The 13,922-nt window shown below is 48.8% G+C and overlaps 1 protein-coding gene across 2 annotated transcripts in view; it reads right to left on the bottom strand.

The window, feature by feature from the left end:
- Positions 1–13,922, bottom strand: part of HK1 (hexokinase 1) — a 70,735-nt gene that overhangs the window by 43,072 nt on the left and 13,741 nt on the right. For both annotated transcript variants that reach the window (XM_044942200.2, XM_006060317.4), the window contains exon 2: positions 9,071–9,233. In XM_044942200.2, coding sequence (XP_044798135.1) covers positions 9,071–9,233 — 163 coding nt within the window. The remainder of the gene's footprint in view (positions 1–9,070; positions 9,234–13,922) is intronic.

Below are 13,922 nucleotides of genomic sequence, written 5' to 3'. Positions count from 1 at the left end.
TTCAAAATTGGGAAAGGAGTATGTCAAGGTTACTTGTCACCCTGCTTATTTAACTTGAATGCAGAGTACATCAAGCAAAATGCCAGGCTGGATGAATCACAAGCTGGAAACAAGACTGCCAGGAGAAATGTCAATAACCTCAGATATGCAGATGATACCACCCTAAATGGCACAAAGCAAAGAAGAACCAAAAAGCCTCTTGATGAAGGTGAAAAAGGAGAGTGAAAAAGTTGGCTTAAAACCCAACATTCAAAAAACTAAGATCACAGCATCCAGCCCCAACACTTCATGGCAAATAGATACAGAAAAAATGGAAACCATGACAGACTTTATTTTCTTGGGTTTCAAAATCACTGCAGATGGTGACTGAACCCATGAAATTAAGAGGCTAGCTCCTTGGAAGAAAAGCTATGACAAACCTAGACAGTATATTTAAAAGCAGAGACATCACTTTGCCAACAAAGGTCTGTATAGTTCAAGCTATGGTTTTTACAGTAGTCATGTACAAGATGTGAGAGCTGGACCATAAAGAAGGCTAAGCACTGAAGAAATGTTGCTTTCGAACTGTGGTGCTGGAGAAGACTCTTTGATCCCTTGGACATCAAGGAGATCAAGCCAGTCAGTCCTAAAGGAAATCAACCCTGAATGTTCAGGAAGGACTGAGGCTGAAGCTGAAGCGCCAACATTTTGGCCACTTGATGTGAAGAGCCAACTCATTGGAAAAAACCCTGATGCTGGGAAAGACTGAGGGCAGGAGGAGAAGGGGGCGACAGAGGACAAGATGGTTGGATGGCATCAGCAACTCAATGACATGAGTTTGAGCAATCTCTGGGAGATGGTGAAGGACAGGGAAGTTTGGCATGCTGCAGTCCATCAGTCGCAGAGTTGGACACAACTTAGCAACTGAGCCAATGGTCCAAAGGAAAGAGACCAAGTGAGAATGCTAGGAAGAAGGTGTCTCAGCTTTGTGAGAAATTCTGACCCTGATGTCACAGGTCATTCAAATTAGTTTTGGGTTTTCCCTGAGTTCCCATCAGAATCCTAATCCCTATAGTGCTTACATGACTACTGGGTAAAAAAATAAATGTGATATGAGAGGGTCCCTTCCCAGGAGAATGAATTACTAGAACATCAGAAACACTTAACTTACTATCATTCATTGAGCCTTTCTGTTCTCCAATTGCTAAGTACTTCTTCTGTCTCATTTTACTTTTAACCCCTCTCCACTCTGTGAAGTAGGTACTATTATGATCCCCATTCTGCAGATGAGCAAGTAAAGTCTAGGAGGGGTTAGGGAACTTGCCCAAGCACACAGCCAGTAACTGCCAGAGCCAGAATTTGAATCCAAAGCCCAAATTCATAGCCATTGGATACAACTACCTCTTGGACAGACCTCAGGAACAAGGATCCCCAGGGACAGCATTAGCGTGAGATGTCAGCATGTCAGGAATGGCTACATCTCTCTATAAACCACTTGTATACAGGGAAACAACACACACAAAAGCAGACACTGCGCTAGGATGAAAATATGGGTGCTTTTCCTTCCTAACATTTTTATTTAATTAATGTATTTACTGTTTTAATTAAAAAAATAAAACCAGTTATTATTTCATGTTTTGCACTGGCTTTCATCATAACTTAAAAAAATAGCTTGAGAAATCTTGATAAATCAGTCAGGTCAAAAGTCTCATCTTCAGTTGAATCAAGGGACTAAGTAAAAGCAGGTTCTTGTGCTCAAGTTCCACGTGACAGTGGGGGATCTCTTGCTTATTGGTGTCATTGTCAACACACAACAGGTAAGAGTTTTTAGCCCTTTGTGCAGGAAGGAATCAGGTTTCAGGCAGCACCTCTGAAGCCCCAGGTCTCAAGTTTTCAAGCAGGATAAGTTTAAATGATTTCATCTGCCTCTAGGTCAAGGAAGAACCTGGCCTTAGGGTGCATGGGGCCAACCCACACTTCTGCAGCTCTGTAAGACCCCTGCCCCGTCCCAGCCTCACACCACAGTCTGTCCACCCCATTTCTCCTTTTCTTTTTTCAACAAACACAGGTTAATAGGGTTTCAGGGAGTTAGGGGCAGAGAAGGAGACCAGAAAAGTTAGCCTTGAGATGATTTGTGAAGGGGCCTTTCCCTGAAGGCATTTTACAAGCGGTCACTGTTAAGCCCAATGCAGCCCTGATCCCTTCCTGAGCAGTGACCCTGATTCCAGGGTGTGTTTGTGCTCGCTAAAAGAAATGGCAGTTGGCATCTCTTCTGTAAATCACATTTGCAGCACAGGAAATATGGGACAAATATTAACTCGCCTCCTCAATCTATGGATAAGGTAGCTCCAACCAAACCTGCTGAATGACTTGCTCATGGTCACGCCTGCAGTAAGGCCAGGGCCCTTCCCTTTCCTTAGTCACTCGTATACTTGCAAATACTGGGATGCTCATTAATACATACATACACATATATATATATATATATACACATATACATATACACACATATATACACATAGAAGTTTTATCTTCCTCATCTGGGTGATGAGTAATTTGAAGGCAAGGGCAATTTAGCATGCTTACTTCCTTCTCCCCAGTACTGAGTCCCACATACAGTAGGCAAATCAGAAAGTGTTTGCAGCTAGTTCAGTTAGAACACCTGGGTTAAATGCATGGTCTGTTCAGCCCTATCCTCTGCCAGGCAACGGACATCAAGGAATGACTTCTGGCAAGGACAGCAAGGTGTCTGGAAAGCTTTGCTTGCTGTCTGGTGTCTCTTTAGATAACCACCCTTCCCATTTTGTCATCTGAATTGGGGTTGGGGTTGAACGCCTGTTCCATATGACCCAAGAGCATCCAGAGTCCCCAACTTTGGCCAACATGATTGGTTCAGGGTGGGCACGTGACCCACATCAGCCAATCACCACCTTCTCCAAGACCACCCCGGGACCTCTAGTTTGGGGATGTGTCAGCTACGGCCGCTGGGGCTATCTCTGCCCCCATAAGGGAGAGGCAGCCTACGAATGAAGCCTTGGTTAAGAGACAGATGAGGCCTTGGTTACAGGAGCCAACTTACAACTACACTTTCCATTATGTGAACCTAGAATTCCCTTTCTTGCTTATACAACTTTGAGTTAGATTTCTTTCAGTTAAAAGCAGATGCTGCTGCGTTCAACATTCTTTACTAGGCAATGGGCGCTCCAAATACCAACTTGCCCTCCATAAAGGATGTATCCTCCCCTTTATCTCAGTTGGTCCCCCCATTCAGAGTCGTGATGTTCAATCACCCAGCTGCAGAGGAACCAGAGCTGTAGTCTGTGGGCTCATCCACATTATGAGGGGTATTGGGGTGGCGGCGAGACAGCCTGCCTTCGCTTCCCCCCTTTTTTTGTCTCCTCCCTCCCATAACATCACAGGGATGCAGGTGAATTCTGAAAAGCTCTGACATTTTCCTCCAGGGCTAGACATCTACATTTAGGTCTGATGGGTAGGGGTCCTTTGGCCACATCAGATGGGAAGGGCTTTCCAAAGTTGGGAAATTCTTCCAAAGAATTCTTCGTCATTGTTTAGTTGCTAAGCTGTGCCTGATTCTTTTGTGACCCCATGGACTGTAGCCCACCAGGCTCCTCTTTCCATGGGATTTCCCAGGCAAGAATACTGGAATGTGTTGCCATTTCCTTCTCCAGGGGATCTTCCTGACCCAGGGATCGAACCCATGTCTCCAGCATTTGCAGGCAGATTCTTTACCACTGAGCCACCAGGGAAGCTCATTAAGAATTCTTAGAAAGTCATTTATTAAGGTATAATGATGACTAGCAGAACAATGACTCTCTGTGACTCTCATGGTGGTTTGCAGTTTCCAAAGCACTTTGATCCTTTTGACAGCTTTGTGAGGCAGGCACAGCAGGACTGCCACACCCATTTTACAGATGAGGAAATGGAGGCTTATAGCAGTTAAGTGACTTCTCCAAGATCACACAGATAATACGCAGCAGAGCCAGAGATTAATCCAGTGGTCTGAAACTCTATTTTTTCCTTCTATTTCAAGTTCAGTCTCCTTGCAGCAGTCGGCTTCCTTCTTACTTCCTCTTCAAATCTTTGGCTTCAACCTTCCTGCCTGCCACTGCCGAGACTTCATCCTACATTTCCCATTTCCACTGAAGCCAAGAAGAACTGCTCTTCTATAGAAGGCTCATTAAACAAAGCATCTGAAGGGCCCCTGGCAACTCTCCACTTTCTAATGACAGCCATTATTACCAGCAAATAATGGAAAACAAACACTGAAACAGATGTCTCTCTTGAGTCCAGACCTGTGCTGGAATACAGGGCAAACAAAACTCAGCATTCATGAAATGCCTCCCGTTGCCTGCTCCATGAATTAATCCTGTACACAAGACACAAAGCCTCCTGTCTGCAATCCTGCTAGCCAATGAGAGTTTACACCTTCATCAGAAACCCAACTGGAATGCTAGGCATTTAGGAGATTTCATCAAATGAGAGAATTTCTGAGATAATCCAACCATCTTCCCACATAAGGACTGAGAAAGGTAAGTAAACAGCCCAAATGCAGTGAGAAAAGGAAACGTTTTCCTTCCTTTGGCTGGAAAGCAGTTTATCTTAAGCCCCACCAATTTAACTGTGAGTGTGCTAAGTCACTCAGTCATGTCTGACTCTGCGACCCTACGGATTGTAGCCCGCCAGACTCCTCTGTCCATGAGGATTCTCCAGGCAAGATTACTGGAGTGGGTTGCCATGCCCTCCCTCCAGGGGATCTTTCTGACCCAGGGATCTTCCATCTCCTGCATTGGAAGGTGTGTTCTTTACCACTAGCGCCACCTGGAAAGTCCAGGAAGAAGCGTGTTAGTCATCCAGTCGTGTCTGACTCTGCGACCCCATGGACTGTAGCCTTCCAGGCTCCTCTATCCGTGGGATTTCCCAGGCAAGAATACTGGAGTGGGTTACCATTCCCTTCTCCAGGGGTTCTTTCTGACCCAGGGATCAAAGCCAGGTCTCCCGTATTGCAGGCAGATTCTTTACCACCTGAGCCACCAGGGGAAGCCCAGGACCACACTGCAAATCAAACATTCTAAACTTATCCTCTGGGTGAAGAGCACACTAAGGAACCACAAAGCAGAAACAAGGAAACCTTCAACTCAATTTACCCTCAAGAAGCTTACAGTCTAATTGATATTTACAATATCCTGAGTGATAAATGACAAGATGAGAAAAAAAGGGGAAGTTTCCCAAGTGAGAACCAAAGTCGGGCAGGCGTTCTGACAGAAGCTGGATCCAGGTGGGCAACTATCCCCAGAAACTGGGCACTTTTGAACAAGGGTTTCTGTTTAGCCAAGTCACCAGCATAAAAAGGCTTCAGTATCTTCCTCCTTTATGTATTATTCATATCTTTCCCATTGCAAAAAGGATATGCAGCAGCTAAAAGCCACTTTAGGGTTTTGCGTCTTTTTTTAACCTAATGTATAGATTACTTGAGAACAATTAAAGAAAAAGCACTGCCCATTAAAATTGTCAAAAGGGGGGAAATTAACAAAAATGGGCTGATGACATTTTCAAAAAAATCAATCGAGTTTCAAAAGCCAACAGTTTCCAGTAATCCAGTCATCAGGGTCGAGGTCAGCAGGAAAGGAAAGGTTTGTTTCTCCCTCTGACTTGGAAGTCACATCACCGCTTGACAGGCAGGGGCACCTCTCCACTGCGTGACTCCAATTTATCCTTTGGTGGTTTGGGATTACCACTAATTTTGTCACTGACTAATTATACAGGTGAAGCAGTAATTAACATCTCGAAAAGAGACTAGCACCGTGGTTTACTATGAAGGAGACCCACATTTTGGCTCCTCCAAGGGACCTCGTGGTTGGAGGCACTTCCATCAAAAAGTGGCAAGGACTGGACTGGTGTCCAGGGCCTTGGCATCAATGTCAGCGTCTATGTGGGGCTGGAGGGACCATTCCAGGAGGAGTGTGGGCCCCTGGACACCTGACTTGAACCCACCCGTGAATATTAGGAACAGTCATAGAGAGAAGAGCTATACAGTATATTATGGTTGCACAGTATCCCCCCCAAAAGGTATTTCTGTAGAAGTCCTAACCTTGGGTACCTGTAAATGTGGCCTTATTTGGAAAAGGGTCTTTTTAGATGATGTAATCGGATGAAGAGGAGGTCATGAGTGTGGGTTCTAATCTGACTGGTATCCTTATTAGAGGAAAATGCCACACGACATCAGAAGCTGAGAGTGGAGAGATGCAGCTACACGCCAAGGAACGTCAGGGACTGACAGCCTCCACCAGAAGCCAGGAAGAGGCAAGGAAAGACTTAATCCAGTGTCTCAGAAGGAGCATGGCCCCAGTGACACCATGACTTTGGACTTCAAGCTTCCAGAACTGTGAGACAATCACTCTCATTTAAAGCCACCCAGTTCATGGTACTTTATTACAACAGCCTTGGAAACTAACACAGAGCAGAAGAAACAGTCCCCAGGGAGGGCAGGGGGAGGCGGAGGTGGGGAAGGGCTAGCCGTGCAGGCCAGGGGACCCAGGGCCTCAGGGTGGGTCCTCGGGGCTCAGGGCTTTGGCGTCTCCCCTTTCTCCTCTCCTGCTCTCAGCACTGCTCTGTGCTCCCAAGGGGCCCTGAACATTCGGGCTCATTCACTTCCCTTCACACTGGACATGAGAGAGGCTCAGAAGGAGGCATGGGGCCCAGGCTGCTGGCTCCAGTTCCACAAACTCTAGGACAGCATTTCCCAACATGGGCGTGATCACCACCTACATCATCACATTTAAGACAGCACTGATTGTGGACACATCGTTATTTTATGTAATGCGAAGAGAGAAAAAAACGCTGCTCACAGTAATTTAAAGAGGCAACTGCTGCACAATGCACTGCTGATTTCAGAGGACTCAACAACGGAGACAAAAATAGGGTCTCAAAATAGATGAAATATAGTAGTAAATATTGGGGGAAAGAGCAAACAGGTTTGGGGAAAAGGCAGGTAGCCGGGTTTAACAGGTTTCTCTCCTGCAGGACTGCTCAGGGCCTTTAGCACCCTGGTATCTGCTTCCAATCTCTTCTTGTGTTTTCGTTTTGATTTGATCATGCCACGTAACACATGGGATCTTCGTTCCGACCAGGGATCAAATCCATGCCCCCTGCGCTGGAAGCACAGGGTTCTAACCTCGGGACTACGAAGTCCCTGCTTTGGATCTCTAAGAGGGATCTTTGGAAATGTTGTTTTTCCCAAATAAGAATGCATTTGGAGCTCTGTTTTCAAATGGCTGGATTACTAGTGTATCTGGATCACACTTTGTGTCCCTCGGCCCTAAAAATGGTGTGTGAAGGTATGAGGTAGGGCACCCCATGCTGAAACACGGGCCATGGAAGGGAAGCTGGCTTGCAGGCAGCATTTAGGAGAAAAGGGAAGAAATGTCTCATGGGACAGGCCAGCCCAGGGCCAGTCACAGGATCAGGGGTCCCCCAAGCATCAGGCATCCTTCTGAGTTATCTAAGCAAAGCCAGAGCGGGGGCCCTGCGGGGGCGCGCCTCTATCTTATCTCCCTTTCCCCCCTCTCTCAGCTGACAGCATGCAGAGCCACATCTCTCCTACAGAATTCAACGAACCTGGTAAAGACACAAATGCTTCTGGGCACGGATGCCATTCGGGGTTGGGAAAAGTAGGAGCAAACTACAAAGCCAGAGACATGAGAAAAAAAACCCAGGGGACACTGTGGTCTGGTCACTCTGATGGCCAGAATCTCTTCGGTAGTCATAAAAGAGCCTAAACTGTTGGTGAGCAAGACCTCAAAGAAAACAAAAAAATAAAAGTGGAGATTTTAGAAAGTCAGGAAACATGAGAAATACAAGTACCAGTGCGTGTGCGTGAAGTAAACCCCACCTGTGGCCACAGGGCACACAAGAGCACCCGCCCTTCCATGGTGTCCCAATCTCGTTTAGGACTTTAAAGGCCGGCTGCTGGCACAAGAGGACCTTCCCACTGCAGCCAGTCGCTCCAACACACAGTGCACCTGCCCATCTTTCATAAACATCAGCTAAAACAGCTGCAGTTTTCCCGATGGCCATTTTGAAGGCTGCATATCAGATGCCTCAAATCACAGCTTTAAATGAGTCTCCAGAGCAGGGAAGAAATAGCAGGAGAGTGTAAGGGCCATACTCTCAGAGTGCATACTCACAACCCCAAGAGAAATCTAACTTTCATAATTTCTCTCCCTCCCTTGCACATGGCAGGTGAACCCCAGCCCAGAGTACAGAACCCAGCTCAAGGCGGGATTCCTGGGCATGTGCTAAGCTGGGGTAGGCACAACACCCACCACTGGGTCAGCCAGACAGAACGACCTCCACTGAGCAGGCCAAGGTCAGGCTATGCCCTCTCAGCTTCCACTCTGCCAAGTGGAGGGACTGAGGCCCTAGGGTGGGGGCAATGACAATCCTCAGGAAGCCCCCAAATGCCCACTGCAGGACATGAGCCACAGGATGCAGACCAAGAGGGTAATTTCCCTTTTCCAATCCTACTCCCCTCGCCATTGCTCTGCTTGAGGGGCTACCCTGACTTAGCATCTATGAAATTTGTTCAAATGGGGACCTGAATCTCCCCTCTGGGTCTGAGATCCACCAGGCCGCTAGGATTGCTGCTTATCTGGGATAGTACAGGGAGGCCCTGGTGCCCTGATGGAGAGAGTCTCCTAACATGAACTCTTGGCTTGTTCTGGAACTTTTCCTGTCCTGGAGACGTAAGAGTAATTCACACAGCATCTGGAAGATCCATGAACACTATGCTCTCTTTGCACAAGTCACTAGACAGTCAGGACGATCATGGGAGGTCAGCCTGGTCCAAACATGGTGTCCCCTATCACAAGACAGAATCTCAACAAACATAAATTGGATGGATGGATGGATAGGTGAATGGATGGATGGGAGAACAGATGGATGGAACGGTGAATGGATGAATAACTGGATGAGTGGGTAAGTAAATGAATAAATGAACAAATGATGAAAGTTGGAAAGATGGTTTCACAGTGCATTCAGCCCTGAGAGCCCAATCTCTGGGTGTGAGACTCACCTGAGCCATCGGGAATAGACCTTACAAACGTTGGCAACATCTTGACTGTGGCTGTCGGATTAAAATCCCGGGAAAGGCCATTCTTCATCTCCTTTTTGAAACGATTCATGATATCTAACAGAGTTTCATCAGAGAGCCGCATGGCATAGAGATACTTGTCAATCTGGAGGAAGGATGAGAAGAAAAGAAAGTGAGGCCAAGGCTGAGGAAGGTCGTTTCAGCTCCAGTCCGGTTGGAGGAGGACAGGGACGGCAGGGTGAGGCACCCATCTGTCTAAGACCATACAGATCCATGGGCTCTGGAGCACCCATGCTGATCCATCATTGAGCTGCCATCAACCATGTTGCTCAGAGCAGGTTTGCAAATGCTCTGAGCCCTGGTTCCTCTCCTGTAAAATGAACGAGACACCTCCAAGGTCCCTACCAACCCTTGAATATTACATGGAAACTGTCCTTTGATCCCCAAGTACATGCCAGAGACACATTAAGCCTCCACGTGACTCCTTCCCTCTGGCTCATCCTCACATGGATGGCAGTGCCTCAGAACAAGGACTCCAAAGCCATCACCTGGGGCTCAAATCCCAGCTCCATCGCTTAACAGCTGTGTGAATTTCAGTTTCCTCAACTGAAAAACTGAGATGATAAATAGAACCTACTTCGCGGAATGTTACAAGATCAAAGGAGACAGAGAAGCCCTTAGAACACAGAAAAGTGCTCAATAAACATCAGCTATTGCTAGGATCGTGAGGCAGTGGTGCTGGTGGGTTTCCTTGGGCATGACTTGTAGGTGAATGGAAATGGCGAGTGAAGGGCTGGAGCCCTTCAGAACATGGTGCTTCAGGCCCAGGGCACAGAGACCTTAACCTCACTACCCCCAAAAGGTCTGGAAGAGCCCAAGTTCCCATGCCTGTGTGCCAGGGCCCATGTGCCCACTCTTCCAGACCAGACCACCCCTGACTCAACCAGGACTGAACCAACCTGCCCCTCTTCCTGGGCTACCCGCTCTCCTCAAGGATCCCAGGCTCCCAACCTCAGGCCTCTTTGTCGTCATTTGTTTTTCTTTCTTCATAGTACCTTCCCAATGACTCTCCCAAAAGGTATTGACTGGGCGCCCACTACATGTTTGGCTCTGGGTTAGACACCTGTCCTCATGGAGTTCACCGGAAGTCTCTCTGTCTCCAGGCTCATTCTTTCTGCCACGTCCTGCTTTAGGAAGTCCTGATAACCATGTGCCTGGATTCCTGACTCCTGACCCATTCACTGCAATGGTTTTCAGTCTTCAATTTCTCTCCCTTTTTAACCTATCTTCTATACCATGACCACATTTTGCCTTTGGGGGGGCGGGGGAGGGAGGGTGGGAGGCAGGGGGCTTGTCCAGAATATTTCGCTTTCTTAAACTGGGACCCTGATCACTTCACTCCCCTGCTCAAAACCTTGCAATGCCTCCCATGTCCAAGGCCCCTACGCCCTGCAGGTGCAGCTCTGGGCTCTCTGAACTCCAACCAGGGCTCTCTGAACTCCAACCAATCCTCTCCTACCATTCCTGGGAGGTGCCTGGGCTCTCCTGTCAAACCACCCTTCCTTCTCTTCCCAGTTACTCAAATATCACCTCCCCTTCAAGGTTCAAATCAAATGTCACCTCCTCCAGCAGATGTCTGAGACCCTCAGGGTACAGATAATGACTCCCTCAGCACTTCTGTCTCCACATGGTCCAGCCTGGCTCACTGTCTGCTACACCTGTCATAGGGACAGTGTCTGCTCCATTCACCTTGACCTCCCAGTGCCTCACAAGCAGCCTCACACATAGCAAGCTCCCAGTCGATGAAGAGACTGATTTATGACTCACTGAGGCTGCTGAAAAGGCCTTTGATGCTGATAGGCTTCTGAGAATGGGATCTCATGCTTACATTTCAGGGTGGCTGGAAACATTCAACTCAAGGACACGGAGTAATTTCTGCATATCTTGCTCTCAGGCAGCCTTCTTGCTCTGGATTCTTGCCTCCTGCTGCTCCCAGCCCTGTCTCCTGTCTCACAGACAAGGCAGGAGTCCTCCAGCGTCCTCTGCGGCCTGTGCCCTGCCCCCACCCTCCAACTCTTCTACCACAACCACCTTTTCCTTTCCCCTTCGTAATAAAGAGAAGGGCAATCTGAAACCGCCGAGAGCTGGAATAGAAATGGCCAGGACACAGCCCCAGGAGACATGCTCTGTTCTATCCCCAAGGCTGGAAGCACCCATCGGCAGCTCTTGCTGCAAGTCATGGCGACCATGTGCTGGTTGGAAGAGGCAGTCGCTCATGCGTGAGCCACAGAAGTGCACGGCGGGGGTGGGGGCAGCTACTGAGCGCAAGAGCGCATCAGGGCACAAGCAAGAGCAAAGGCCAAAGACGAGGGAGGTAGGGCGGTCTGTGTGATGATGGAGCACACGGTGCAAGAATGAAGCTACTGGAAAGGCTGTCAGGAGCGAAGCCGTGCGGGGCCTGATAAGACAGGTGGACAAATTTAGACTCTAAATGTGACTCTATGGAGTATTCCACAGTGAGATGCGTCTCAGAAAGATCACGCTGTGTGCTGGGGAGGGAATGGTTGAGCAGGAGCAGAGAAGAGACAGTCACGGCGCTGCTCTGGCATCTGGACGTGTTTTCCCTACCACACTCCTCACCCTCTTACATTCATCTGTCTACTGACATGCCTGTCTCCTCTGATAACTCATCAGTTTCCCAGGGAAAGGAAACATGTCGAATAGACCTTTGGAACTACCTGGTTGCCTGGAACAAAGGAGGAATTCAACGAATGCTGGGTGCAAGAATACTTTATATCAGGGTTTACAGTATATTAAGTGCTTTCGTATCCAATATGTCATTTTACCTTCAAAATAACCCTGTCAGGGGGACATTCTTAATCCCCATTTTCCACTTGTAGAAACTGAGGCTTCAAGAAGCTAAGTGGAGCCTACAACCACTCCCACCCCTTAGGGAAGGCCAGTCCCGTCTACGGTGCAGGCATCAGGCCCAAGCAAAGCTGCTGAGACTTTCTAGCTGGACAGGGAGAAACTTCTAGAAAGAGCAGGGCTCCACAGCCAGCCTGCCTCAAGGTGCAGCTCAGCACAGAGACAGTGATCCCAGAAGCCCGATGTTTTAGGACAGCCCATCAAAGCCAAATAGAGCCAAGAAGCTCATACAGGAAAGCAGGCTAGGGAGACAGATGCCAGACAACCTGACCCCCAAGTGTTGAAGGAAGAAGGGCTTTCCCTCTCTGGTTCATGTTCATGAATCATCATGTGGTACAACTCCTCTCAGCAGAGATGTGGAAATCGGGGCCAGAAAAAGGGTAGAGCACAGGGCAGAGCTGGAATTGACTCTGAAGCCTCTAGGATCTCAGGTGGTACCTTCCTGGTCCTCAGAAGCTCAGGAGGGGCCTTTGAACAACAGCACAGATCCCGAGGCTGGGCTACAGTACCCCCCACCCTGCCCGGCCAGGCAGGCACCTGGTGCAGGGCTCAGCAGACTCGCATCATAAGGACTGTGGCCCTTTAAGCAGCCCAGGAGGCACTGGAGCCACGTCAAGAGACACTTGCAGGATATTCCGTGGGAAGTGCCCAGAAGAGTGCCCAGAACCTCACCAAACAAGGGGCCTCTTTCCTCTTGTTCATCAGATGGGCCCTGCCTGGCAGCTGGCTGGGCTGCCCTCTGTCCCACCTGGGAAAGAAGCTGGGAATGGGCAGTGAGTGGAGGGAGGTAGAAAGGAAGGGGGTTCTCCTGTCTGTCTGCTCCAGAGCTCTGCAAGAACCCCAGTGCAAGAGCTGTTTTTCTTATAGAAGGTGGGCCCAGAAGCCCAGGAGGGGAAATTGAGGGAAGCAGGGCTGGAGAAGGACAACTTCTGGCTTTGGGAGATTTGGCCAAAGCCATGGTCCTCTCAGTTTTCCATTTCTGTCCCCTCTCCAAACAGCTCCAGATCTTTCCCTCCCCACTCTCTCCCTACCTCTCACATTTCCAGTCCTTCCTCTTCCCTTAGGATACTGCCTCCAAACTCTGCTGCTCTCGCCAAACGCTGGTGTCCAACGCATCCCACATGTGCCTTCAACTCCTAGCCCTACATTTTGGTGACAGGAGGGCACGGCACCTCTTCTGGTGGCTTCAAGCTGCAAGCCATCTATCATAGGATGTCTATCACAGACACAGACAGAGGCTCCCAGGAGTCTGTGATAGGAACTCTTTGGGCTCTGGAGAGCTCACGTTCACACTTGGTGTCTGACATGAGCATGAAGGACTCGGTCAGGCTGGGAAGGAGATGGGGGCAGGGGTGCCAGGGTCCCAGACACCACACGCTGCACCGGATCCTGCAGACTCAGCTCAGAGGCAGGGGGAGATGTCGGAAGAGAACACAGCCTCACCAAACCCCGCAGAGCCACCCAGCCAGCAGAAGTACCCAGTGGCCCCACACTGGTCTAAACTCAAAAGTATCTGTGCCCGACGCCACCTCCTGCTCCCAACAGACACGCATAAAAAAACAATTCAAGACTGGACATGCCCAAGTGAATAGGCCAGTTGTGGCAGTAGGCACTGTAACTACTGGTGATTCGGGCACTCTGACCCCTCATGGGAAGGGGCACAGCCATGGAAAAATTTTCACTGCCTCTCTCAGCAGAGTAACAGATGTGCCTGAAGTCGCTCAGCACAGGCCTGTGAAGTGAACGTCCCAAGTGAGATGTTTTACTCACAGAGGAAACTGGGGAAAAGGCAGTGAAGGGTTAAGAAAGACTCTTGCTTAAGGGCAGAGCAGAGATTTCAACATCAGATGCACTTCTCTTTCTTAAGGGGACTGACTCAGGAAAGAATGGGTCCAAGGTGATGAAT

The sequence above is a fragment of the Bubalus bubalis genome, chromosome 4 (assembly GCF_019923935.1).
Source record: "Bubalus bubalis isolate 160015118507 breed Murrah chromosome 4, NDDB_SH_1, whole genome shotgun sequence".
NCBI lineage: Eukaryota > Metazoa > Chordata > Mammalia > Artiodactyla > Bovidae > Bubalus > Bubalus bubalis.
Note: the sequence above shows the minus strand (reverse complement) of the source record. Positions and strands in the feature narration are given on the sequence as shown.